Raw genomic sequence first — 27,478 nt, 5'->3', positions numbered from 1 at the left:
CCCTATTTTACTTCCCAAATGAGGTAATGTAAAACCATCCTGGTGACAGTTATACGGCCACTTCTGAAAGCCCTGAGAAAGGGAGATGTCCCTGGCCCAGGGGGGCTGAGACGGACTTCAAGAGAAAGGCATACCTCATGAGCACCCAGGCCTCCAGCCCAGGACCCACGAGGGACAAACAAGACCCAGGAATGGGCTCAGAGGTTCAGAACTTCAATTCCCTGCCACCATAGGGGTAAACGGCCAGGGAGAAGTAACAAAGAGCTTCTTCTCGACCAACGCCCTGATGGAGAGCTACTCATTCTCTCCAGGACCCCAGGACAGGAGTCTCAAGGTGGCCGAGACACCTGGCCCTCAGAGGGAAGGAGAAACCAAACATAAGACAGAAAGCTGGGAGCCTCTGGGAGACTTCCAAGTAAGACAGAGGGCCAGCTGTTCCAAACAGGTCACCTTTATTAAGCTCATCTCGTGTGTGTGCGCACATGGGTGTGTGTGCGCCTGAGTACACGCGTGCACACACACGCAGGCTCATACTTTAGGCCTGGGGCACCACCCCATAAAGCTGGTGGGGAAGTAACTTCTGCTTCTCGTTGCAACTGTAGATCCATCGGGGGCGGACAAACACCAAGGAGGGGTTGTCCATCAGGGCCTGCAGGGTGGAGCGGGTGCACATGGGAACATGTGAGTGAGGAGGGGACGGAGGGGACACAAGGGCGGGTTGGGTGGCCCTTCCCATGCCCTGCTGGAACTCACCTCCTCAAAACTGGGGTCCCACTCCTGTGCCGTGATCACAAACTGGACCCGGTCGCTCATATAGTCCTCAAGTTCCCTGGCGGGAGAAGGAGAGAAGCGGAGGATTGGTGTCCCCTCTCTGGACATCTTAGCCCCCAACTCTTCTCCAAGGCCGTCCTCCCTCCCTCCTCACCTACATCGCCTAAGGGCTACCTGGGCACCCCCTTCCATTCTCCCTCGTGCCAACCTGGCCGCAGCCCTAAAACCGAGGCCTCCCACTGTTGCAGGTCGGGGGAGCCTCATTTTCGAGAAGGGGAAGGGAGGGGAAGCAATCTATCCAGGGATGCCCAGCAGAGCGAGCAGGGCCTGTGCCCACCCTGCAGCCCTTCACCTCCTCCACGGGCCCGATCGCCTTCCTTCCCACAACCCCTCCCTACCCTTGCCCCCACCCCCTGGAGACTGACCCATTGAAGGCTGTGACATATCGGCTGAGCTTCCGCCGCTCGTCCCCAGGGAACTCCCCGTACAGGAAGAAGTGTTTGCCCTGGAAGAAGTCTGCAGGGGAGATGGTGGGAGAGCCAAGTGTGAGGCCACTGGAGTTTCAAAGCACCAGCCAGGAGCCGCAGAACACTTGGAGGCAAGACTGGAAGGCCAGTGTAGTGGACGGAGAGGGGCGTTTGTGAACACCCTGGCAGAGATGTCGCTCACAGACGGTTCCCAGTTGGGCAGGCCCATCAGAACCTTTCTGGAGCTTTTTTTTTTTTTTTTTTTCTTTAATGGTGAAAGACGAATTACTATTACTGCAATGTGTTTCTTACATGAGGTAAATCCCAGATGGGCAGGTGGCACTTAGCTAGCTCCGTGCGGTTAAAAGCTTTGTAGCCTGTCACTTCTTCACCTTGGCTGCCTCGCCCCTTTTCAGCCAGTGCCTTCTCTGGCTCTGACCTTCTGGATGCCTCTTTCCTTTGTTCCATTGTAGTAGGACTTTCCAGACCATCAATTTGCTGATGCCACTTCTGGGGCCATGGAGGATCAAAGCACTTACGTGCCCATCACCCCCAAGGAACCGGGTGGAAACGGCCTCTTCCAGTGGCCACCGACCCTCACCTCTGTTCAGGCGCTGGCTGCCCATCTTCTCCCTCCATTCTCCACTGGCCGAGGCTCTGACCTTTGCCCCCCAGCCTGCGCCCCCTGCATTCATGTTGGGGTGACAAACAGCAATGCCAACACCACCCGGGTCCCAACAGAGATCGGTGCCCGCATTGTCTGTGTGCCTGGGTGACATCCCACACCAACAGAACCGAACCCGGGGGGGCAGGTGAGGGAGGTGCCGTTCGCACTTGGGTGGAAAGCCCTGGGCTATGATGGAGGTGGTCACAGCAGGAAGTCAGGAGGGGGAACCGAGAGAGAAGTCGTGGGAGGATGCCAAGCAGAAGGGAACGGGCCCAAGGCAACAAGAAGGTAGCAGAGGCAGGAACTGCGGGGGAAGGAGGTGGGGGGGGGGGGCAAGTCACAAGTCACGAGGAGCAGGGGGAGCAGCAGCGATCCCAGGGCTGGCGGAGAAGTAAGAAAGACCAATCCCACTTCGGGAGGCAGGGAGGGATTTCCTACCTGGGAGCTCCGGAACTGGCAGGTCGGGAGACTCTGGGGGACCCTCATTGTCTGTGTTCTCATCTGTGGATCCTGCATACGGGTCCTCGCCATTCTCCCCCTGGTCAGGGGGCTGCTTTTGCTCCCTCTGCTCGGCCACCCTGAGAGAGCCAACAGGGGTGCAGGAAGAGCGTGCAGATCAGATCCCCTCCACCCGAGCCTGGGGCCACCCTGACCCCCAGCCCTGCTTTACCTTCTCAGCTCATCCTCAGTATCCCCAGAATCTTCTGCCCCATTGCCCAGTTCTTCTGCAGGTGGAAGCTTAGTCAATGCAAGGCACGTGCTTGGTCATCCTCCCTTCCGGTCTTTTGCCCGAGCACAGATGAAGGCATGCCAACCCCCAAGCTCAAGGGCCCGCTAGATCCAGTTATCTGGGACCCTCAGCCTCCTCTCCCCCAGATCCACAGTCTGGGATCCAGCCCCACCTTCCTTAGATATAGGAATCTGGGTTTCCAGCTTTCTTCTCCTTCAGACCCAGGAGTCCAGGCCACCAACCCCTCCTCCTCCCTCAGACCCAGGAGTCCAGGCCCCCAGCCCCTTCTCCTCCCTAGACCCAGGAGTCCAGGGCCCTCCCCTCTCAGGCTCTGACCTGACTGTTCCCCCTCAGTGTCAGTATCTTCCCGAGGCCCTGGTGAGGCTGGTTTGGTCTCTTCTGGGGTTGTGGGTCTCTGGGGTGAGCTGGGTCCTGCTGCCTGAGGGGGCTTGGTTTTGGTCTGAGGGCGCTGAGGAGGGAGGCGACAGCACGGGCGTGAGCATGTGTTCTCACAGAAGGCAGGAGCGGAGAGTCTGGGGTACCACCACAGACCCACGTCCTCCTCCCACCGCACCTCCCCCACCAAGACAGGGGGCATAGGACCTTTTGGGGGAGCTTGGGGGCTTCATCCCCGCTGCTGCCGCCGTGAGAGCCCCCTTCATCCTCACTGCTGGAGCTTGGCCCTGCCATGAGGTACCTAGGGGAGGAATCAGGCCTCAGATAAACAGCACATCCTGTCTTGCGGAGGGGTGCTCAGGAAGCCACGGGGACCGGCATTTATGAAGCACTCAGGATGCCTCACCTTCCACCTTTGGAAGGGCCCCGCTGAACCTGTTTCAAAGACCTTGAGGCCACATTCACGGTTCCTTACGTGGCTGACACTCCAGGAAAGGGGCTCCCCTAGCTGGACCCTAACAGCTCCTGCTCATGCGGCATTGCCTACGTGCCAGGCCGTGCCAGGCACAAGAGCCTTTCGAATCCTGTTTCTCCAGCCTGCCATGCTTCTCATGCTCCCGAAGCAGACTTCACGGAGCCCTCGGGGACGCCAGGCGAGTCCTCTCTCCTCCGCAGCCTCGCAGCCCCCGCCCCTCCTCTCAGAAGCCTGCTGACGCTGGGCGAGCCCGCCCTGTGTTCTCCAAGTACGGAGGCCCCAGTCTGATTTCCTTCCAGATCCCCAGCTCTGCCCGGCACGGGCCACGGGATGCGGGGCAGGAATGGCGTGTGCGCGCGCATGCGTGTATGTAGCCACGAATCCAGCGAGGCCTCACCTCCGGGAGGGCAGCCGCCGCCGCATTCGGTGACAGTCCAGCACCCACTCTTTCCGCACGATGCGGCCTCCAAGGCCTAGGACCTGGCTGTACTTGGGGGTGTTGGCAAAGGCACAGCTGGTGGGGGAAGAAGGAAGGTGTGGTCAGCCAGGTGTGGTCTGAGGGGCAAACCGGAAAGAGGGTCGGGGACAGAGGGGAAGAAAGACATGAATAAAAGAGAAAGAGAAGGCCATGAGAGAAACAGAAAAAGACATTAGGAGACCAAGGCACAGATGTAGGAATCAGAAAAGAGGCAGAAGATACAGAGAACTGAAGAGACACAGGCAGAGACGGGCAGACAGGAAGAAACAGAAAGTAAGATGGAGGAGACAGAGGGGTGGCGGGGAGCACGGCGGGGAGGAGGGCGCCGGCCTACATGAGGTGGGTGCTGTCTGGAGTCCAGTCTGGCCGATACTTGGCCCCCAGCTCCAGGGCCTTGTCCCGGAGCTCTGAGCGGAAGGGGTTCTGGAAGCCGCTCAGCACCACCACCACACCTTGAAGGATCTTCCCCAGCTCCTGCGGGCCAGCTCGGGGCCCCCTGGGCTCCGTGGCTTCTCGGGTCTTCCCTGGCACTGTGCCTCGTGCTGAAGCAGGGACTGGGGTGCTGCTGGCTGGGGTACGGGTGGGAGCTGGCACTGGGGAAGCCAAAGAGTAGATTCACTTAGTACTGCTGGGACTAAACCCCAAGCCCCTCCTCCCGCAGACCCAGGAGTCTAGGGCCCCCGGCCCCTCCTCCCACAGACCCCAGGATTCCAGGCCCCCAGCCCTCCTCTCCCAGGAGGCAGGAACACAGGCCCCTGTGACAACAAGGAATCCAGGGCTCACATTTGGGTCTCTTGAGGGCAGGTGGTGAGGGCTGGGCTGATGCTTTGCTGGGCATCTTCCTTTCTTCTTGGTTCAAATCCAATTTTCTCTTCCCTTTGGGGGACTCCTGAGGCTGAGGGGTTGGGATGAGTTGAGGCCTGTGGCTTCTCCCCTCCTTCTCCACCCCACCAGGGTCTGATAATCTCACCTTGGAGGCGCCGCCCACCGCCCTGGAGACTGGAGAGGCCGAAGAGGCGGCACTAGAGGCCTGCAGCGTAGCAGCTGCGTAGCTGGGTCCTGCTGGGTCGGTGACTGTGGCTACAGAGGGAGAAAGTGGATCCAGCGTGAGGGGGCTGGGCCCTAAGACCCTTCACCTCCTACCCATGGGGCAGAGCGCTGTTCTCGTAACGCGGTAGTGATCCAGGCCCCCGGCCCCCTCCTCCCTCAGACCTGGGAGCCTCTAGCCTCCTCCTCCCTCAGACCCAAGTCCAGGTTCCAACCCTGGACTCAATGGGGACTCACGTTTCCACACTCACCGGGGGATGTCTTATTGATCCGGCTGAAGAAGAGGGCCCCGGGTCTCAGGGAGTTAGCACCCTCATCCTCCTCCTTCACGCGGAACTGGCCAAGCTTGGTCACCTTCTAAGGTCTCACAAGGTCAGTACGGTGAGTGGCTGTTGGCAGGTGGGGGTGAAGAGGTAGGGAGAGGGCTCCGGGAGGTGGTGGGGAGAGCTTACCTGGGGTGAGGCCTCCACCTCCTCTTTGTCTGGGGGGCTGTGAAACCGTATAAAACTCAGGCCATAGGGGGAGTCCTGGGAAAGGAGGGCGGGAGTCAAGAAGTGCGGCCAAGGCAGAGCCCCTTGGGGAAACCCCCTTCTGGCTCTTTCCCTCCTATGGACACACATGTCTAGGGAGGTGCCCAGAGGACAATGGCGACAATACAGCATCAAGCTGGCAGTGAGCCCTAACTCTGGGCCAGGTGCGGCGACAAGCCCTTTACGTGCATCGGCTCCGTCAGCCTCAAAGCGAGTGACAAAGGCTGCCGGTGTCCAAGCGAATCCTCTCCCACACGCTCAAATTCCTGACTACAGAATGGGAGGGAGCACTGTGCACCGCTTCGGGAGCACAGAACTGCTCCAGGTTCTTTCCCGCTCTACCGGCTAGGGGAGCCTGGATGACCGGCCAGACACTCCCAAAGACAGGTCCATGGGTAAGAAGTCTACCTCTACTGTGTGGTGTCATGATATACTTGAGTCTCTTTGGTGGCACAGCTTAGCATCCCTAATCCACAGCAACCCTATTAGGATCAGGAAACTGAGGCCAGAAAGGTTAAGTCACTTGCCTAAGGTCACACAGCTAAGAAGTGGTGGGCCCAGCGTCAGACCCCGGATCCCATGATGGTAACTATTAGACTACTCCTCTAACAAGTCAGCAGCCCCCCTTCTCCTCCCCTGAGGTCCTGCAGTCTGCCTTTCTCAGACATCCTCTAGGAAATGAAGCCTCACCTGTGAGAAGGATCGCAAACCCACTTCCGAAACCTCCGGGACCCAGCCGCCTCATAATCCCCCAGGGAGACCAGATGCCCCGTCCTCCCAGCTGAGTCCTCTGGGACTCAGTGTTGGCCCCTCGCCCCTCTCCTTGCCCAGGACTGAGGACCCTGCACCCTCAGCTCCCACCCCAGGTACCTTGCTGTAGGGCTGGCTGCAAACGATTTTGACGCGGTCCCAGCGCTTCTCAGCTGCTGCCCGGACCAACTTGTCAGGCCCAAAAATGCGAACGCGGTTCGGGTTTGAGCCACTGCGGCTCTCAGAAGGGGACATGAAAGACGAAGTGACCAGCAGGACCTGGAAGAAGGAACATCGAAGGAGAACTAGGGCTGGCTGATTTCAATGACACCTCCTAGTGGCTGGAAAAAGAACAGGGGCCCAAGTAGGGGCTAGGGAGGCCAGATCTAGCCTGCACCTCAACGTCTGTCCCTTCCCTTGCTTCTGGGCCTCCAGTCACTTCCTCCCTGACACAGGCTCCAGTGAGAGCCCTCCACTGCCAAGTCTGAATGAACCTCCTCTAAATTCTTTCATAGAGTCTTCTATATCCGGCCATAGAGCCAGCTACACCACCTAAGGAACCCCCAGCACAGAATAATCACAACGACTGGCCTAATATTCAAACACCTTTTGGAAATGCACGGCGGAGTCAATGGAAAGGCAGAGGAATGATCAGCGGCCAGAAATGAGAGAGAAGTGAGGCGCCTGGATGGCTCTGTCAGTTAAGCGTTCAACCGTTGATTTTGGCTCAGGTCACCATCTCACGGTTTGTGGGGTTCTCTCTCTCTGTCTCTGTCTCTCTGTCTCTGCCTTTCCCCTGCTCGGGCTCTCGCTCTCTCTCTAAACAAACAAACAAACAAACAAACAAACAAACAAACAAACAAACATTTAAAAAAAGGAGAGAGCAGAATCCAATGGGGTAGGGGAGCTGCACCAGTTATTAAGTGATTCGCTCCGGGACATTTCTGCTTCTCCTGCCGCTCCTTCTAGGGCACTGCCAACAGGGGGAGCTAGAGAGAGAGAGAGGCTGAGAGGCAAGAGGAGGGAGGTGGGTGGAGGGACGAGCTCCCTCCTTCTAGCAGCTCCCGTGAGTGTCACCCCTCGGGTGCTCCTGCTTCTGCAGCTGCCCCTCCCCAGGGCAGCACATGAATCTGGTTTCAGCTTCTTAACACCTGCAGAACCGGCATCCCGCAGCCTCTCCCAGGGTTTCCAGCGCCCGCCCCTCAGGGTCCGAGTTTCAGCTCTGGGAACCCCACTTCGAAGCTTCTAAGCGTCTAAGTTTCAGTAATTCCAACCTTGTCATTCCGGTCCCCCAGCCCTAGGGGAGGTAGCTGCTCCCTGCATTACCTCACCACACCTTACTCTTCCTGCCTCTCTGGTTCAATACCTAGTTGCTAATTCTTTGTTAAATTCTCTGTTAAAATAACTGGTGACTCTCAGTCTCTTGGCAGGACCCTGACTGATAGGGCGGGTGGCATTGAGGCTGGTGTCTGCCCAAGTGCTGACTCTGGGTGCCAGGGAATTTAATTGTTTTTTTTTTAATGTTTATTTATTTGGGGAGAGAGTGAGCAAGAGCGGGGAAGGGGCAGAGACAGAGGGAGAGAATGCCAAGCAGGCTCCACACCGTCAGTGCAGAGCCCGACACGGGGCTCGGCTCCACGAACCGTGAGATCACGATCTGAGCTGAAATCAAAAGTCCGACACTCATCTGAGCCACCCGGGCGCCCTGAGAATTTAATGTTAATGGGTGGCAGGGGCAGAAGGGGGACAGAGGACAGAGCCTGGGCTCCAAGCCAGGAAGAAGAGTAGCTCAGAGACTACCACCACCAAATCACACAGAGCTGAGTCCCCTCAAAGGGCAATACCCTCCATGAACAAATTAGGGGAAAATGTGCCTTGTGGAGTGACTCAGTGGGAGGCCTTAGCTCTGGAGGACAGCAGAGAAAAGATGAACAGTTTCTCTGGAGGATTCCTAAGCACAAGTCTGTGCTCTCGAGCATTGGGAATAAAAGATTCATATTAGCTATCTGCATGGAAAAACCCAAGCTGAAGGCTCTGAGTGGTCCCACGTACACAGACAGGGTCACCTGACACCATGGCAAATCCTCTTTGGAGGAATGTACTTCAAACCAGTCCTCAGAGATTTCCCACAGATGCCTTCTCAGAGTACAGAAGTTAACAGTTACACACACACACACACACACACACACACACACACACTGCTGTGAGGCACGTGGAAACAAGCAACAGAAACCACAAAGTACAGACTCAGACTCACAAAGGCTGCATACACCGAAATGATCAAACGCACAATATAAAAGAAAGTATATATACATATATTTTTAATTTTTTTAAGTTTATTTATTTTGAGAGAGACAGAGACAAGTGCGAGTTGGGGAGGGGCAGAGAGGGAGAGAGAGAATCCCAAGCACGCTCCGTGCTGCCAGCACAGAGCCGGACTTGGGGTTTGAACTCATGAGATTGTGAGATCATGACCTGAGCCGAAACCAAGAGTCAGACGCTTAACCAGCTGAGGCACGCAGGCGCCACAAAGAAAATATATTTAATAGTTTAAAGAAACAAAGGGAGCTCCATCGTGACAGCGTGATGAAGGGACAAAAGAGAATCAAACGGTCCAGGCAGTTTTGAAAAAGAGTGGAAGAGCTGTGTGCCCAACACTATAAGGGTGAACCAGGATTGGTCCAAGCAATCCAATTCCCTCTGCCAATGGCTGCTTGGGGACGGGCACATGACCCAGTCGGCCAACGGGATGGTAAGAGGAAGGGTGCTGGGGGCTGCTAGGAGAGATCTTCTTTCCTCAACACAGAGAAACAGGAGGGAAGAGAGCCACTGAATTTCTGCCATTCTACTTCCTCCACTTCCTGCTTTGGGTGCTACTACGTGATGGATGGAGCAGCAGCAATCATTTTGTAATCCCGCAGGCAAGTCCAAAAGAAACAACAGGTGCCAACCGAGGCCCCTCCACCTCCGACTGCCAGATCAACTGTGCGTCTGCCTAATGCTGCACTCCCCTCCTCAGGAGACGATAAATTTTCTTACACAGTGATCCAATTTGAGGTGGGTATATTCTGTTTTACTTAGTGTCTTCTCACGGACATGCCGTGAGATTTGTGAAATCAGAAAACAAAGCCTTTCGCTGAGGAAAGCATGGAATCTATCAGTCTCTTTGTGCTCAGCTCTGATTATGAAAAGGAAACAACAAAGACAAGGCTGGTTATACAGAAGGAAAGCCATCTCCCTGGCCTTGACTTGTTTAGCAAAGGGCCCGATTTTGAGCTGACGGGGGAGCTGAATTTACCATCGAGTAACTACGGTGAAGGGGCAAGGCAGACCGTGGTGGGCAGCTGTGGTCCGCACTCGGAGGTTCATTTCCTCAATACAGGCTCATCCCATTCACTGTAAGGAGAAAACAACTCTAGCTGTCCAGACTGTTTTATTATCCAACACTGTGTTTGAGGCTCTGGGGTTAAGCCTTTATTCTCTAGACTGTTTTAACCTCGAAAGCTTATGTATCTCCCTTGTAGAATTTGGAGAGGGAAGAAAAGAACACATTGATTTTGTAGAAAGTGGTATCGGTCATGAGAGTCGGGGCCTTACACCTGATTTGGACAGGCAACGCCAAAGTGGACCAGCCCTGCTCTGCCTTTGAATTTCCTCTTCTTCCTTGACTCTTCCAGCCCTACTTGGTCTCTGGGTGGAAGCCAAACATCACAAGTCCTGGAGTCTTTAATTCAGTCCTGGTTAGGAGTTACTTTTGGGCATAGGCATTTTCAGACTTTGAAAAGATAAAGCCCCGAGTAGCCATTTCATCTTGCTAGATAGAGGGCGAATAATAGACATTCACCTACACAGATACGATAGAATTTTAGCTAAAAACACACTTCCTCAGTTGTCATCGTTATAAATAGAATGTTGATCCAAATCTCTATGCCAAGAAGAACAGAGAACTTTTCTTAATAGTTCCAAGGACTGCTGACTTTGTTCAAACAGTTACCAAGCGGGGGTTTTAGACTGGGTGACTCTAGTGATGAGGGAGCCTCTGTGAGTAAACCCAAACCTAAGCCAGAGTCAGAGAATTAAACGCATACACGACGAATCATAAACAGCGGACTCAATTTCTCAAGTCTGAGAGAATGAAATTCAAGAACAACTATTCTACCAGCTACCAAGTAACTAGATTTTTCCAAACGAGGCAACCGTTTAAAGCTATAGCCAGTTAAGTCATTTCTTCGGTTTGCTTTGGCATCTTCTCTACAAAAACCTCTGCTTGGGGCGCCCGGGTGGCTCAGTCGGTAAAGCGTCTGACTTCGGCTCAGGACATGATCTCGCGGTCGGTGAGTTCGAGCCCCGTGTCGGGCTCTGTGCTGACGGCTCAGAGCCCAGAGCCTGCTTCGGATTCTGTGTCTCCCTCTCTCTCTGCCCCTCCCCTGCTTGCTCTCTGTCTCTCAAAAATAAATAAACATTAAAAAAAAAAAAAGTTGTGGCAGCAGGAGCTAGCTTAATTATAAACAACAACAACAACAACAAAAAACTCTGCCCTAGCCTGCCCACACAGCACTCCTAATCATTTTCAGTTTGGGCCCCCGATTTGCATGGTTTGCTCAAATAAACTGGCCAAAATTCAACGTGCCTCAGTTTACCTTTTTACAACTGAATATAACCTTGAGAACGAGAATGTTTGCTAAGGGACACCCTCGTTTGTGAAAATGTACCTCACAGATCAGAAAAAGCGCTTGATTAAAGTCCACACATGTGCACGAAAAAGCTCTCATGAAAGCAGGTCTGGAAAAGAACGTCCTCAACTTGACAATGGACACGGGTAAGCCAAATCTCCAGCGGACATCGTATTTCGTGGTAAAGACTCAACACTTTCCCTGTACGATCAGGGGCAACACAAGGATGTGTGCCCTCACCAGCTCTATTTGACATTGTACTAGAGATACTAGCCAGGGTGAGAAAATGAGAAAAAGAAAAACAAAAGCGCAAATGTTAGAAAGAAAGCTATCTTTATTCACATACAGTGTCACTATCTTTGTTAAAAAAAAAAAAAATCCCCAGGGATCTACACAAATTCCATAGGATTCTCCTACAAGAATTAGTAACTCAATGGGGCGCCTGGGTGGCTCAGTCGGTTAGGCGGCCGACTTCGGCTCAGGTCATGATCTTGCGGTCCGTGAGTTCTAACCCCGCGTCGGGCTCTGTGCTGACAGCTCAGAGCCTGGAGCCTGCTTCATATTCTGTGTCTCCCTCTCTCTGACCCTCCCTGTTCATGCTCTGTCTCTCCCTGTCTCAAAAATAAATAAACGTTAAAAAAAAAAAAAAAGAATTAGTAACTCAATTTAGCAAGGTCACAAGATACAAGGTCGATACACAAATATCAACTGTGTTGTTATTATACTATCAACAACTGGGAAGTGACATTTTTTTAAGAAATATAATTCAGGGGGTGCCTGGGTGGCTCAGTCAGTTAAGCGTCCGACTTCAGCTCAGGTCACGATCTCACGGTCCGTGAGTTCGAGCCCTGCGTCAGGCTCTGGGCTGACGGCTCAGAGCCTGGAGCCTGTTTCAGATTCTGTGTCTCCCTCTCTCTCTGCCCCTCCCCCGTTCATGCTCTGTCTCTGTCTGTCTCAAAAATAAATAAACGTTAAAAAAAAAATTTTTTTTAGAATATAATTCAAACAGCAGCGATAATTAGGCAAGAACCAGTAACAGATGCGAAAACTCGTGACTACACGTTTGTGCAGAAACAAGGTATTTATACAGCCTCAAAGTATCTCCCTAAACGATACTTATTCATTTCCAAAGGGCAAGACAATAATTTCACAGTGGCCAAACCTGGTCCTTAATAAAATGACCCAAGTTAACAGCATCAGTGTTAGAGCAGCTCAACAGCGTGTGCTCTGTGATCCGACGCGCTGAGAGCGCAACATCCTCTCTGTGGTGTTCGGGCCAAAGCTGTATGACCTAAATTTCGTCATGAAGAAACGTCACACATTCTGTACAAGGAGCGGTATTTTACAAAGTCACTGACCTCTACTCTTCCAAAATGTCAACGGCATAAAATACCAAGAAAGTCACAACCACCGCTCCCAGGGAAGCGAAACCAAGCAGACACGACAAATCAATGCAATGCATGATCCTGAATTTTCTTCTGCTATTAAGAACGTTACCGGGATAACGAAGAAAATCTGAATAAGGTCTGAGATCAGATGGCAGAGGACTAGATCAACATTAATTTCCTACCGTTAATAAATGTACTGAGGTTAAGAGAATATCATGGCAGGTTAAGGAATAACATGGGCAAATGACTTTCAGTTCAGTAAAAAATACGTACATATGTGTTAACATTTGAGAAATCTGAGTGAAGATTGTAAGGGAATCCTTTGTACTACTTTTGTAAGTTTTCTCTAAGTCAGAAATATACTTACTGACAAGCTCGTTTAATAATGTACATGGAAATAAATGTTAAAGATCTAGAATAATCAAGGGACTCTTGAAACCCAAAGTTGGAAGTCCAACACAGTCTGATTTCAATATTTATCATGAAGACAGTGTGGTACTGGCCTAAAGATAAACATACATATCAATGAAACAGAATAGAGAGTACAGAAATAAACCTACATATCTATGATCAATTAATTTTCAATAAAAGAGCCAAAACAATTCAGTAGGAAAAGAAAAATCCTTTTTTTTTAAAGATTTTACTTTATTTATTTATTGGAGTTCATTTATTTTGAGAGACCCAGAGGGTGAAAGAGGGAGGCAGAAGCAGAGAGAGGGAGATACAGAATCCCAAGCAGGTTCCATGCTGTCAGTGCAGAGCCCGATGTGGGGCTCAGACTCCAAATGGTGAGATCGTGACCTGAGCCGAGATCAAAAACTCCGAGGCTTAACTGACTAAACCACCCAGATGCCCCTAAAGATTTTATTTCTAAGTAATCTCTACACCCAACGTGGGGCTCAAACTCACAACTGAGATCAAGAGTCACATACTCCACTGACAGAGTCAGCCAGGTGCCCCAGGAAAATCTTTTTTTTTTTTTTCCTCCTTTCTTTAGAGTTAAAGCAGCAAAGTTTTTTGTTTTTGTTTTTTTATTTTTAAAAAAAAAATTTTTTTTTTTAACGTTTTTTTTAAATTTATTTTTGAGACAGAGAGAGACAGAGCATGAATGGGGTAGGGGCAGAGAGAGAGGGAGACAGAATCGGAAGCAGGCTCCAGGCTCTGAGCCATCAGCCCAGAGCCCGACGCAGGGCTCGAACTCACGGACCGCGAGATCGTGACCTGAGCCGAAGTCGGACGTTTAACCGACTGAGCCACCCAGGCGCCCCTGTTTTTGTTTTTTTTAGCAAAAAGTGACAGTACACTCCAGAGACAGAGGAATGGGCTGACCCAAGGATGGGTGCCTGGAAAATCTTTTTTTTTTTTTAGTATTTTCAACAAACATAAAAAAAAAAAAAAAGGAAAAAAGGACCTTGTCCTCTACTTCATACAATATAAAAAAATTCATTTGAGATGGATCAGAGATCTAAATGGAAAATCTAGGGAGCCCTGGCTGGCTTAATCAGTTAAGCATCACGGTTCATGAGTTGGAGCCCTGCATCAGGCTCTGCACTCATAGCACAGAGCCTGCTTGGGATTCTGTTTCTCCCTTTCTCTCTGCCCCTTCCCCTCTAGCTCTTTATCTCTCTCTCAAAATAAAACAAATAAATAAACATAAAATCTAAAATTATAAAGCTTCTAGAAAAAAACACAGAAGATGGCAGTAGGCAGAAAAACAGCGCCCCAAAGAGGCCCATGTGCTGATCTCTGGCACCTGTGGATACGGCAAAAGGGACTTTGCAGATGTGATTAAGTACCTTGAGATGGTGAGATAAGCCTGGATTATCCAGGTGGGCCCAGCGTCTTCACAAGGGTCTTTATAAGAAAGGGCGAGGGGCACCTGGGGGGCTCAGTGGGTTAAGCACCCAACGTCAGTTCGTGGGTTTGAGCCCCACGTCAGGCTCTACGTTAACAGCTCAGAGCCTGGAGCCTGCTTCAGATTCTGTGTCTCCCTCTCTCTGCCCTTCCCTGCTTGTGTTCTCTCTTCCTCTCTCAAAAATAAATAAATAAGCGTTAAAAAAAAAAATTAAAAAAAAATAAATAAAGGGCAAGGCCGGAGAGTCAGAGTCAAAGTGAGGATGGAAACCTATTGCAGTATTGTGGTTGCTACCTTTGAAGATGGAAGGGGCCACAGGCCAAGAAACAGATACACATGTGGCTTCCAGAAGCTGTAGTAGGTAAGGAAATGGATTCTCCCCTAGAGCCTTCAGAAGGAGCCGTCCTGCTAACACCAAGAGTTCAGGCCCCTGAACCTGATTTTGGACTTCTGATGCCTAGAACTGTGAGACAGTAAGTCTGTGTTACAGTTTTAAGCCACCGAGTTTGTGGTCATTTGTTGTCGCAGCGATGAGAAATTAATGACTATCAACATTACTTTGGGACAGGTGAATGTTTTTTATAGGACACAAAAGGCACTATGCAGTAAAAAAAAAAAAAAAAGAAAAAAGAACAAAAAACCTTGATCGACTGGACTTCATCAGCTTCTGCTCATCAAAAGGCACTGTTAGATAATGATCATGATGAGCACTGAGTGATGTATAGAATTGCTGAATATTACACTGCACACCTGAAACCAATATAACATTGTATGTTAATTATACTTTAATACAAGAAATTTAAAGATAATGAGAAGGGGGGAGTCTGCAACATACGTATCTGAAAAAAAAAAGACGGAAAAAAATAAACAAACCCATCATTAACATCCATGACAGAAAGACAGCCCAATAAAAAACAAGCAAAAGACTTGAATGGACACTACACAGAATAAGATAAATGAAGGGCTAAAAAGTACACGAAGGGCTATACGATGTCATTACTTGCCAGGAAAATACAAATTAAATCCATATTAAAGTACCACCACCTGCCATACGAATGGCTGAAATTTAACAAACTAAAAACTCTGGCAACATCAATATAGGTAAGGATGTGGAGGAACTAGAACTCTCTCATCTACTGCTGAAGGGAATATAAAATGGTACAACCACTTTGGAAAACTGGCGATGACAAGAAGGTTAAAACCTACATCTACCCTAAGACCACGCAATCCCACTCTTGGGTATTTACCCTAAAGAGATCACCATGCAGAGGCTTGTACGAAAATGTTCACGGCAGCTTTATTCATAATAGTCAAAAAGTGGCCACAGCCCAGATGCCCATCAACAAGAGAATGGAGGAAGAAATCATGGTCTCTGCCTACGGTGAACACTAATTAGCTGACATGCCATAGGGAAGAATCTCAAAAAACGGGACGATGAGTGAAAAAGGCCAGCCACGAGAAAAGAGTACAAACTGTGAAATTCCATTTGTAGGAAATTCTAGGACAGGCAAAGCTAGCCCGTTGTGACAGAGAAGAGATCAGAGGCTGCCTGAGCTGGTGAGGGTGTGGGTTTGGGGAGTGAATGCAAAGGGGTGTGAGGGACCTCCCAGGGCTGTTGCCCTGTGTCCTCATTTGGGGCCAGTTACACAGATGTACACAGCTGTCAAAACTCATTGACCTGTACATTAAGATCTGTGCATTTTAGGGGCACCTGGGTGGCTCAGTCGGTTAAGCATCCAACTTCAGCTCAGGTTGTGATCTCACGGTTTGTGAGTTCGAGCCCCGCGTCGGACTCTGTGCGGACAGCTCAGAGCCTGGAGTCCGCTTCTGATTCTGTGTCTCCCTCTCCCTCTGCTCCTCCCTCGCTCATGTGTGCTCTCCTTTTCTCTCTCTCTCTCAAAAATAAACATTAAAAAAAAAAGATCTGTGCATTTTATCGGATGCAAAATATACTTCAATTAAAAACCATTAGTCACTGTAAGAAAAATCCTCACCTTGTAGAAAACTGGTTTGTTTACTTACAATTATAAACTTGCTTTTTCAAGTAGGTTTATTTCTTCCCCAAGACATTCTGTGAATTAGCCAGCTGGCTAACTATGATCTCCCCAGCCCAGCGCTAATGAATTCAACCAGTAACAAAAGGATCGCGCCAACTCTTAAAATACTTGTAATAGAGCAAAAGGCATTCCTTCTTGTAAACATTTGCGCGTATAAAGTGACTAACAGAGGCATCCCAAACAGCGCGGAATCTCAGTTTGCCAGGACATCTGTGAGAACCTCTGGGACCAGAGAAAAGCAGTTCTGCTCTCAAGCAGCGATGGCCTCTTAGAACAAACCAGCGTCTCTGGCTGTTCACACCAACCCGATGCGCACTTGGGTGTCTGTGCGGGTGTGCAGTGGATCACCTGGGTCTGCTCCTCCAGAGGCGGAGGGCAGTGTGATTCATCTCCACCTGGACGGGGCGGGGGGGGGCGGGGAGCAGTGACGGGGGTGCTTGGGGCAGGGAACAGCGTGGGGCCCATCTCAAGGCCCTGCTTACCTCGTAGTCTTGCTCCCCAGCCCCTCCGGCCGAGCTGCCCACCAGCACCTCCACGAAGGCCGAGCCGTCATTGCCGATGTCCACGCTGTGTATCTGTTCCTCCTTCTCCAGCTGTGGGAGGGGGAGAGCCCGCCGTCAGTGCCTGCTCTGCCTCTGGGCTCACTGTGGCACTTCGGGAGAGGGACGACCCCCTTCTGGGCTCCTTGCAATGTCAACTCTGTGACACTGTGGAGGCCAGGGTGAGTGGGGCCACCGTGTCCCCAGCACGCGGCACAGGGCATGGCCCAGGGTCGGAGTTCAGAAAATATTCACTGAATGAAGGCATAAGCCCCTATACTTGTTCCCCCAACTCCTCCAGACTCTGCCAGATCGGTGTATAACATGCCACCACGGAGCCCTCCTTGGTAGCACCTGCCAGAGTTACAACGTCATTCGAATAGTCACACGCACAGGGCGCCTGGGTGGTTCAATGGATTAAACATCCGACTCTTGGCTTCGGCTCAGGTCGTTATGTCATGGTTTTGTGAGTTCGAGCCGCACATCGGGCCCTGCGCTGGCAGCGTGGAACCTGCTTGGGATTTTCTCTCTCCCATTCTCTCTCTGCCCCTCCCCCACTCATGCTCCCTCTCTCTAACTAAACAATTTCTATTTTATTTTTAAAATATTTTTTAATGTTTATCTTTGAGAGAGAGAGAGAGAGAGAGAGCACACGTGTGTGTGTGTGTGTGTGTGTGTGTGTGTGTGTGTGTTCAAGTGGGGGAGGGGCAGAGGGAGGGAGACACAGAATCCGAAGCAGGCTCCAGGCTCCGATCTGTCAGCACAGAGCCCGACGCGGGGCTCGAACTCACGAACTGCGAGACCATGACCTGGGCCGAAGCTGGACGCTTAACCGACCGAGCCACCCAGGCACCCCTAAAATTTTTTTCTTTTGAATCATGCACACAAATGGCACGTGTGTCACTCTTAACCCCAGTCACACAGCACTCCATGGATGCTCCCTCAGGGTAGGAGCCCAGTGTGGTTTTGCTCACCACTGACTCCTGGGTTTGCATCCCAGCTCTGCCACACACTAGCTACACGACCTTGTCATATAACCAACCTCTTGGAGCCTCGGTTTGCTCATCTGTAAAATGGGGGTAATCACCAGACCCAAGGTTATACACATGAAGACTAAGGCCACACTGCACAGCAGGTAGTAGGCGCTCTACCCTTGTCAATCAGGAGGCATTATTAGTCAACGCTCGACAATTTAATTATGTGCTGAAAGAAGAAAAGAGCTACCCGTAGGAGGGCTTCCTGCAAACGTTCCGCTATTCCCCGCTGACAGTTAAAGCACACAAAGCCATGTGGGGGTGGAAGGCAGTTAGGAACGGCTGAGGCAAGTCTTCTTTCCAGTTTCCAGTTTGGGGCTCCTTAATTTGGCTCCTAGAGTGACAAATTATTAACAACACTCAAAGGTACCTAGGCCACCACCCCCAGGATCGTCTGACGCTCTAGTCGGCTCTATCACCCCTAGTCAGGAGGTCGCCCAGACTTCACCTACACACTGCTAGAAATAGGGACATCACTACATGGGAGGAAGGAGCCTGGCCTTGGGGGAGGCAAGCCTGGGTGCAAATCCAGCCCTGCCTTTTCTAAGCTGTGCAACCCTGGGTGACGCGTAACCTCTCTGAGCGGCAGTTTCCTTTTGTGGGGGATGGGCGGCCGTCATAATAACCCTCCTCCTGAATGAAGGGGGCTGAGATGACTCAGAATAACAACCACAGTAACACTGGCAGCAAACATCTAAGTGCTCGCGTTGCACCAGACACGTCACGCATGTGTCTGTCTTCTCTCCTCACAACGGCTCTGCCAGGCCGGGGCTATTATTATCTCCATTTAACACGTGAGCAAACGGAGGCAGGAAGCGGTTACGTAACGCCCCCCAGGTCACACAGCTGGCGAGTGGGGAGCGGGGCCCGGAGCCCAGGCAGGCTGGCTGGCGTCCCACACGTGCGCCTCCACCACATCACAGGTGTGTCGGAGAAAGAGGCGGTGCTGCGGGAAGGGGCTTCCCAAGGCTGAGCCGAGCTGGCCTCTTGCCTTTCCAGCTCTGAGTCCTGGGACAGTGTGTGGCGCTGCCCAGGAAGTCCTAGTCTGACTTCTCAGCCTCCTGCCACACCGGGTGGCTCTCCTCCGGCCACGCGGGCCTTCCTTCTGTGCCAAGAGGCCAGCTCCTTCCCACCGCGGGGCCTTTGCACCTGCCACGCCCCCTGCCCGGACCACTCTCCCCTCAAACCTTCCCACGGCCAGCTCTTTCCGTCATTCAGGTCTCTGCTTAGATGTCATCTCTTCAGGCCAACCTAAGTAGGCTGGCCCCTCACCTCCTAACCAGGTGCTATGCTCTACCCTTAACCCTGCTTTATTTTTCTTCAGTATCCCCACTCAATATTATGTACGTAACTACACTTTTTAGTTCCATTTGTCGCCCATCTGTTTCCCCCCACCAGACTTTTAAGCTCCACGAGGGCAGACACGAGATCTAAGCCACCCCCCACTGTGTCCTGAACACAGAGGACAGGGTCTGGCCCTTCCCAGCTCTGCTTACTTACTTCTGTGTGAGCCCGGAGCAAATAGTTTCATTTCACCCCTTGTGCCTCAGTTTCCTAACCTGTGAAATGGGGACGGTAGCAACTTCTAACTCAGAGTTGTGTGAAGGTTCCAGTGAGGAACACACACAAAGCCCCTTGAACAGTGCCTGCCACAGAGCAAGTGCTCCATAAATATCAGCTGCTACTGTTACCTCGATACGCGCCCGGTGGACAGATGGACGGGAAGCCCCTACTAACCACCTGCTGAAGGAACAGATGCCCCCTGAATCGTAACTCGGGCTCTGCCCTTCCTGACCAGGTGGCTTTGGTGAGGCATTTGCCTCAGTGTCCCCATCTGTCACAAAGGGGTCATCATGGCCAACACTTTCAGATTCTCACTGCGTGCCAGGGGCTCGGTGTATTAGTCTCCTGCTGCTGCTGTAACAAATTACCACAAACTTACTGGCAGAAAGCAATACCTCTTACAGATCTGGAGGTCAGAAGTCTGAAATTTGGTCTTACGTGGGCTGAAATCCAGGTGTCAGCGGGGCTGCGTTCCTTCCGAAGGTTCTATGGGAGAATCTGTTTCCTTGCCTTATTTCCAGCTTCTAGAAGCCACATGCATCCCTCAGCTTGTGGCCCCTCCTCCACCCTCGAAGCCAGCAACAGCATCATGCCGACCTCTGTTTCTATCTCTACATCTTGTTCTCTGGCTCTCCTGCCCCCCTCTTGCCCTTACAAGGACCCTTGTGATGATATTGGGTCTCCTTGCCCCTCAAATAATCCAAGCCAATCTCACCATCTCAAGATCCCTAACTTGATCAGATCTATAAAGTCCCCTTTGCTGTGTTCACTGACATATTCACGGGTCCCAGGGATCAGGATGGGAAATCTTTCTGGGGCCATTATTCTGTCTATCACGGCTAGCTAAGCTCTCGCTGGGCCAGCCATCACTCCTCACAGCCACCTTAGAAGGAAGGGTCTGTTACTATCCCAGTCTTACAGATGGGAGAACTAAAGGTCAGAGGTCAAATAAATAGCTCACGTCACATGCAGCTAATGACTAGGAGAGAAATTTGGAACCCACCTGCCTGACTGTAAACCAACACTCCTTCTCAACTCCCCTATTTTAACCCTTGAGGTAAAAACTCAACATCTTTACCTCTCCCACACGACAAAGCACAAGCCCCTATCTATATCCTGAATGAACGATGTTAGTTGCATACATCAACTACCTCTACTTTAAACATGCACACGTACTCCCCCGTATGTCTTCTTTTTCTAAAAATATTTATTTTTGAGAGAGACAGAGCACAAGGGGAAGGGCAGAGACACACGCACACACACAGACCAAAGCAGGCTCCAGGCCCTGAGCTGTCAGTACGGAGCCCCAGATGGGGCTCAAACTCATGAACCTTGAGATCACGACCTGAGCTGAAGTCGGATGCTTAACCGACTGAGCCACCCAGGCGTCCAGTATTTCTTTTTGATAAAGAATTCCAGACCCTAGTGTTTACACATGGAGACAACCCAAATGTCCATCAATTTCTGAATGGATGTACATTGTAGGGTATGTCCACGTAATGGAACAGTGTTCTTGTAGAAAGACACGGGAGTAATGATGCACGCAACACGGAGGAACCTCAAAAACGTGGTTCAGTGAAAGAAACCGGACACAAAGGCCATAGCATGTGATCCTATTTATGTGAAATGTCCAGAAATCTACAGAGATAAAACGTAGACCAGCGGTTGCTGGGGGCAGCTTGGAGAGAGAGGAATTGGGAGTAAATATGGAACGGTTATGGGGTTTCTTGTGGGCACTGAAAATGTTCTCAATTAATGGCAGTGATGGCAGGATGCTGTCAATATGCTGAAACCACTGAACTGTATACTGGAAATGATTAAATGGTGAATTTCATGTTACGTGGATTTTATCTCAAAAAAAAAAAAAAATGACTGTTCAGGGTCAGTGGTTAGGAGAAGGGCTTAAGCATTAACTGTCTGTCCTCTGCGGCCAGGTTCACGTGCACCTTTCTCAGGAAGAAGACCTAGCTCATGACAGTAAAACAAACGCAGCTGGGAAGGTTCACAGAGTTCCTGAGAGACACTGTGTTAAAAAAAAAAAAAAAATGTTCCAGGGCGCCTGGGTGGCTCAGCGGGTTGAGCCTCTGACTCTTGATTTCAGCTCAGGTCATGATCGCAGGTCATGGGATCAAGCCCCGCGTCGGCCTCCGTGTTGAGCACGAGGCCTGCTTAAGATTCTCTCTCTCTCCCTCTGCCCCTCCCTGTTCCCTCGCAAAAACAAAACAAAACAAAACCAAACAAAAAATCAAACAAACCGGTTCCATGTCCAAGAAAGGTAGTGTTATGCACCATTTAAAGGAATAAGGTAGAGGCACCTGGTGGCTCCGTGGGTTAAGCATCCGACTTTGGCTCAGGTCATGATCCCTGGGTTCCTGGGTTCTAGCCCCGAGTCGGGCTCTGGGCTGAAAGCTCAGAGCCTGGAGCCTGCTTCAGATTGTGTCTCCCTCTTTCTCTGCCCCTTCCCTGCTCATGCTCTGTCTCTCTCTCTCTGTCTCAAAAATAAACATTAAAAAAAAAATTAAAGGAATAAGGTAGAACTTTGCCCAGTGCCAGCAGGTCTCCAAAATACATTGTCATTTGAAAGAAAGCACGGGGGATAATAGTGTCCATACTAGGCACCTGGTGGAAGAGGTGGATATTAACGTGCTTGTATGTGCACAGTGAGCCAGGAGGGCCACGTGAGAAACTCCTAACAGTGGCTGCCGGTGGACAGAGTGGGAGGGGGTGGAAGCAAGGAGAGGGAGGTGTAAACCCTTTTGTGCCCTTTAAATTTCACACTGTATACACATGATACTCATTCAAAAAGTTCAGCTCATAAAAGGGCAATGGACGGGGCCTCCTGGGCGGCTCAGTGATTAAGCGTCCGACTTCGGCTCAGGTCATGATCTCGCGGTTTGTGAGTTCGAGCCCCGGGTCGGGCTCTGTGCTGACAGCTCGGAGCCCGGAGCCTGCTTCGGCTTCTGTGTCTCCCTCTCTCTCTGCCCCTTCCCCACTCACACTTGGGCTGTGTCTCTCAAAAATAAATAAATGAAAAAAATTTTTAAAAGAAATAAAGTCCAAGGGTTATCACCAACCATGGAGCACCATACAGAAATGAGGACGAACCATCCACGGCTACACCCACCCACAGGGATCAAAGTAACAAACAGGATGCTGAGTGACAGCAGCCAGACACAGACGTCTATACTGCGTGCTTCCATCTATGTAAAATCCCAAACCAGGCCACACGAATCTGTGCGGTTCAAAGTCAGGGATGGTGGTTACCCTGTGGGGGGCGGTGACAGGAAGGAGCGCAGGGGGCGATGGGGGGCTGGGCACGTTCTGTTACCCATGTGTGGGGGGGAGCACCTAGGTTGTCGTGTGTGAGGGTTCACTGAACCGTGTGCTTTGCTGTACACGTCACACAAATAAACACCAATTTGAAACACCATGGGGCCCAACTGAGTGGTTGGAAAACCACTGAGCAACAAAATCCAAACGTGTGCCACCCTGTTGTTGAGCATCTCTCTGGTTTTGTTTTAATGTTTATTTATTTTTGACAGAGAGAGAGAGACAGAGTGTGAGTCGGGGGAGGGGGGGAGAGAGAGGGAGACACAGACTCCAAAGCAGGCTCCAGGCTCTGAGCCGTCAGCACAGAGCCCGACGCGGGGCTCGAACTCGCAAAAACCGTGAGATCAGGACCTGAGCGAAGTCTGACACTTAACCGGCGCCCCTGTTGAGCCCCAGGCGCCCCCGTTGAGCATTTCTCTCAAAGAGCGCATGTCAGTGGGGCACCGGAGCAATCTGGACCTGGTCCCAGCCATCCCCTCCGGCCCAGGAGCGGTTAGCCAAGAAGTTGGAACTCCCCTCCCGGGAGCAAGTTATCCACGGAGCCTCCTTCAGCTGCCGCAAACAAAAAAGGTGTGTGTGGCCGTCACGAGCAGAGGGTTGAACCCTGTGTGGCAATATCCAGAAGTTGCATCATATTGTTTGGAGGAAAAAACACAGGGGAGAAGAACGTGCCACAGATCAGTCTACGGGCATCGGTGTCCAGAAAGTTCTGCCTTTTTCACTTGCTTGAAAAGACCCAAAGTTACCGTGAATCTGGAGTCGCCCTGCATCCTGGCAGTCGCCGAATGCGGTCAGATTTCCCGAAGTGTCTCTAACGTGGCTGGTGCTGTGCAGCTTGCTCCTGTACTCGCCCCCCGTGCTTTAATTCTCAACACGGACACCAGGGTTCTGTGGGAACCTAAGTCCGACTCTGCTCCTCCTCTGCTCAGAGCCCTTCAGTGGCTCCTGTCTCGTCCAGAGTAAAAGCTGAAGTACTTAACGGTGGCTTTCAGGCCTTCGGTGTGTTGGGGGCCCTCCACCCCCACCCCATTAGCTCATGTCCCACCTGCCCCCCCCCCCACCAGGCTAAATCCACTGCACCCACACCAGCCCCCCTGCGGCTCCTCCGGCACGCCAGGCGCCAGGCCGCCTCACAGTCTGTGTTTCCTCCCTGGATATTTACAGCTCACTCTGCTCAATGTCACCCTCTCAGGGAGGCCCTCCCGGATCCCTATTAAAATAAAAACCTCCTGCCACTGCCTCCTCCCCCAGCTGCAGCATTCTCCGTTCCTCTTGATGGGTGAATTTTCTTCCACCATCTGACATGTTAGAAAAATTAGGTCACTTTTCCTACTAACATGACAGCTCCACAGGACTGACATATTTGTGTCTTGTCCTGTCCCCAGGACCTAAAACAGTGCTTGGCCTACAGGAGGTGCTTCATAAAAAATTACTCAATGAATGAATGAACACAAGAATCCATTCACTCCTGGGGAGCCTGGGTGGCTCAGTCGATTGGGCATCTGACTCTTTTTTTTTTTTTTTTTTTTAATTTTTTTTTTTTTCAACGTTTTTTTATTTATTTTTGGAACAGAGAGAGACATAGCATGAACAGGGGAGGGGCAGAGAGAGAGGGAGACACAGAATCGGAAACAGGCTCCAGGCTCCGAGCCATCAGCCCAGAGCCTGACGCGGGGCTCGAACTCACGGATCGCGAGATCGTGACCTGGCTGAAGTCGGACGCTTAACCGACTGCGCCACCCAGGTGCCCCGGGCATCTGACTCTTAATTTCAGCTCGGGTCACGATCTCACGGTTTTGTGAGATTGAGCCCTGTGTCGGGCTCCACACTGCCAGTGGCAGCCCGATGCTGACAGTGCGGAGCCGGTTTGGGATTCTCTCGGCCCCTCCCCCGCTCCCTCTCTCTCAAAATAAACTTAAAAAAAAAGAATCCATTCACTCCTGAGTCTATAGGTCCTGCCCCTGTGCTGACAACTTCCACACCTCTGTCTCCAGGTCCAGTTCCGATTCCTAAGTGTCTCCTGAGTACCTCCCCTTGGATGTCCCAAAGTCCCAGCACACCAGACATTCCACCTACAGGTTCCCAAGCTGCCCCTTCTCTGGGTTTCCCATTTCGGTGACAGCTGCAATACCTCCCTGTCTCCTGGACCAGAGAATCCTGTGCTTTGCTCTGGCCCCTCCCCACGTCGTGTCTCTTCTGCCTCTTGTCTCTCTGCTCCCACTGCAGCTGGGGTACAGACTGGAATGTGATTCTCCTGGGGTCACCTGATCCTCAGAGGGCCCAGCAGAATCGTCACCCAGTAATAAAAACATGAATCCCTCCCTTTACACAAACATCTACATGTTGACGGAGCACTTGTGCAGACATTATGTCACTGAGTTTTCACAATAACCCTGGGCTTAGATCTCGTTATTCCCAATGGACAGATGAGAAAAGATGTTCAGAGAAAGGCAAACATTTGCCTGAGGTCACAGAACGAGTAAGAGGGAGAGCTGGGGACTTGAATCCAGGTCCCAAGACTAGATCGTGAGCAACCTGTACCTCTCTCAGTTTAAAGCACTGGCTCTAGGCCAGTGGCATAACCTCCCTGGGCCTCAGTTTCCTCATCTGTAAAATGGAGGTAATAACAGACTCTAGGTCATGGGGTTTTTATGGATTCAATGACTTAAGCCATGTGTGGAGTTCAGAACAGTAACTGGCAGTTGTAATGTTGAATACATATTAGCTCTCATTATTATTATTACTATGTTAGACACTTAGATGTTTCAACTAAAATCAGAAAGTCTTAGAGTCTTACTTTTCCTGGGAAGAGAATCCTCAGCTTCTCTCTAATTCTTAAAAGGGTCTGTGACCCAAAACTTTTTTGGAACCACTGGGCAAGAGAGAGACTGAGAATATGTCCAACACAATCACAAAAGCCTTGCTCCCCAACATCCCTCCCCAAACACCCCTCCACTCAGAAGGAATATGGCCAAAATCAAGAAAGCCAGCGTATGAACACATAGCAAGTGTGACAAGGTGGCTCAGAGTGCCACCTTTATTGATGGTGCTAACGGCCCCTGTGAGATCACGCAGGTAAAACACCCAGCCCAGGATCCAGCACAGAGCAGATGCTTCAGACACACTCAGCCCTCTCCTTCCACTAGCCCGTTTAGAATTCTGTCACCACCTGGGGTCAAACCACCCTTTTTCCTCTGTGCCTCCCTCCAACTTCAGAGCCTGGGCTGAAGGCTGGGTGAGAGCACGCACAAAAGCACTCAGAAGAACCTGGCAAGCATTCCAGAAATGGTGCTTAGACCGGCCATTGCACTCCTCCCCTCCCTGTGCTTCAGTTTTCCCATCTCTAAAATGGGGTTGATTGGCTTACATGATCTTCCAGAACACCTTGCAACCCTGGAGCCCAAGGACTTCAGAAGGCAAGATACATGAAAACGATTCACTCTGTTCCAGGTGAGGAAACTGAGGCTCAGAAAGCAGAAGCAACCTACCCAGGCCACACACTGATTCCTATAGTCACCCCAGGCCTAGTCCTTGGACCACCTTTGTTCTCTGCTAAGGGGCACAGCCATTACACTGCCCATTTTCCAGGTAGGGAAGCTGAAGTCCAGAAGGCTTAACCCTGCCAGTTGACTGAAGAGCAGTGTCTGGACCCTGAGTCTCCAGACTCCTACTAGGAAGGAGACAGGGGGAGGGCAGGGTCACCTGGAGCACCACAGAGATGGTCTTCTCGCCTGCCTTGGCTGCCCGCCATTTTCGATAAGTGTCCGCCTTGAGAAGGTTTTCTGCACAGTGGGTCTGCAGAGAAGAGAAGAAAAAGGAAAGTAAGGGTACAGGGATGAGAGCTCGGTCCCCAGCTCTCCAGAGCCCTCTGCTATCCCCCAGATTTAAAATTCCCCGTTAATCCCACCACACTCTGCTTGAGTCCCGTATAACATTTTCCCCTGGCAGCTCCCCACTTCCTCCTGTCCTCTCCGCAAGTCCCCCCATTCCACACCTCTGCCAGAGTTCCCTTATAGCCTCCTGGAATTTCCCCTTGACCCGCCGTGGACTTCCGTGAAGTTCCCTTTTACACTCCCAAAGTTCTCGCACTGCCCCCGGCAGGGATTCCCTTACATCTTCCAGCCTCCCCCCATGTCAGTTCCTCACCGAGTCCTGGCTACTGCAGGACACCACATGGCGGAGACGGATCTCCGGCATGTCAACGTCTTGGGCTTCGCCAGGCGCGAAGGATGAAAGAAGTCCGAGTTTGGGGGGAAGCGAAGAGGGGGTGCTCCCTGCGCGGGCTAAAGTGCGCAAGCGCACAGGGCTCGGGCCTTTCAAACCGCGGCGCGCCGGCGCTCGCGTAAATACTGCGCAAGCCCAGTCGCGCCTCTCGGGAACGAGGCGCTTAGTCCCCTAGCAACCGGCTTTCCTCTAAGCCCCGCCTCTCCCCGGCCTCACCACTCTCTAGCCCCTCCTCCCGGTGACGTTCACTCCTTGCTTTCTGGGCGCCTGGCAACAGGAGCGGCCTCCGGGATTGGCCCCTAGAAGAAATTCGCCATTCTCATTGGACAATGCAGTCACCGCCCAAACCGAAGGCTTAGAAATCTAGAGGGCGCAAACCCGAGTCGATTTTCTTAGGGAGTCTGGAGCCTACCTCAGCGGGATCCTCTCCACCAGTTCCTGCGGTTACGCTCTTCCCTGCTACCCTCACACCATGCGCGCGCGCACACACACACACACACACAC

The 27,478-nt window shown here is 51.5% G+C and overlaps 1 protein-coding gene across 4 annotated transcripts; it reads right to left on the bottom strand.

Annotated features, from left to right (window-relative positions):
* Nucleotides 1-435: 435 nt before the first annotated feature.
* XRCC1 (X-ray repair cross complementing 1) lies at nt 436-27,112 on the bottom strand. 4 transcript variants are annotated; one of them, XM_019434517.2, is made up of 17 exons: nt 26,897-27,111; nt 26,453-26,545; nt 16,767-16,877; nt 6,432-6,590; nt 5,484-5,558; nt 5,283-5,388; nt 4,955-5,064; nt 4,768-4,879; nt 4,319-4,577; nt 3,904-4,020; nt 3,239-3,332; nt 2,972-3,104; nt 2,576-2,630; nt 2,344-2,483; nt 1,197-1,287; nt 754-829; nt 436-649 (listed from the first exon to the last, which is right to left on the bottom strand). In XM_019434517.2, exons 1-17 carry the CDS (start codon nt 26,945-26,947, stop codon nt 536-538), a joined length of 1,896 nt encoding a protein of 631 aa, XP_019290062.2. In that variant the 5' UTR covers nt 26,948-27,111; the 3' UTR covers nt 436-535. The 4 variants fall into 4 exon arrangements, with proteins under 4 accessions (XP_019290062.2, XP_019290063.2, XP_053761808.1 ...); XM_019434518.2 differs by lacking the exon at nt 16,767-16,877 and having other exon boundaries at nt 26,897-27,112; XM_053905833.1 differs by lacking the exons at nt 16,767-16,877; nt 26,897-27,111 and adding an exon at nt 26,745-26,851.
* Between the last annotated feature and the right edge of the window lie 366 nt (nt 27,113-27,478).

Source organism: Panthera pardus, unplaced genomic scaffold (genome assembly GCF_024362965.1).
Source record: "Panthera pardus isolate Hobbes unplaced genomic scaffold, ASM2436296v1 HiC_scaffold_18, whole genome shotgun sequence".
NCBI classification, from domain to species: domain Eukaryota; kingdom Metazoa; phylum Chordata; class Mammalia; order Carnivora; family Felidae; genus Panthera; species Panthera pardus.
Note: the sequence above shows the minus strand (reverse complement) of the source record. Positions and strands in the feature narration are given on the sequence as shown.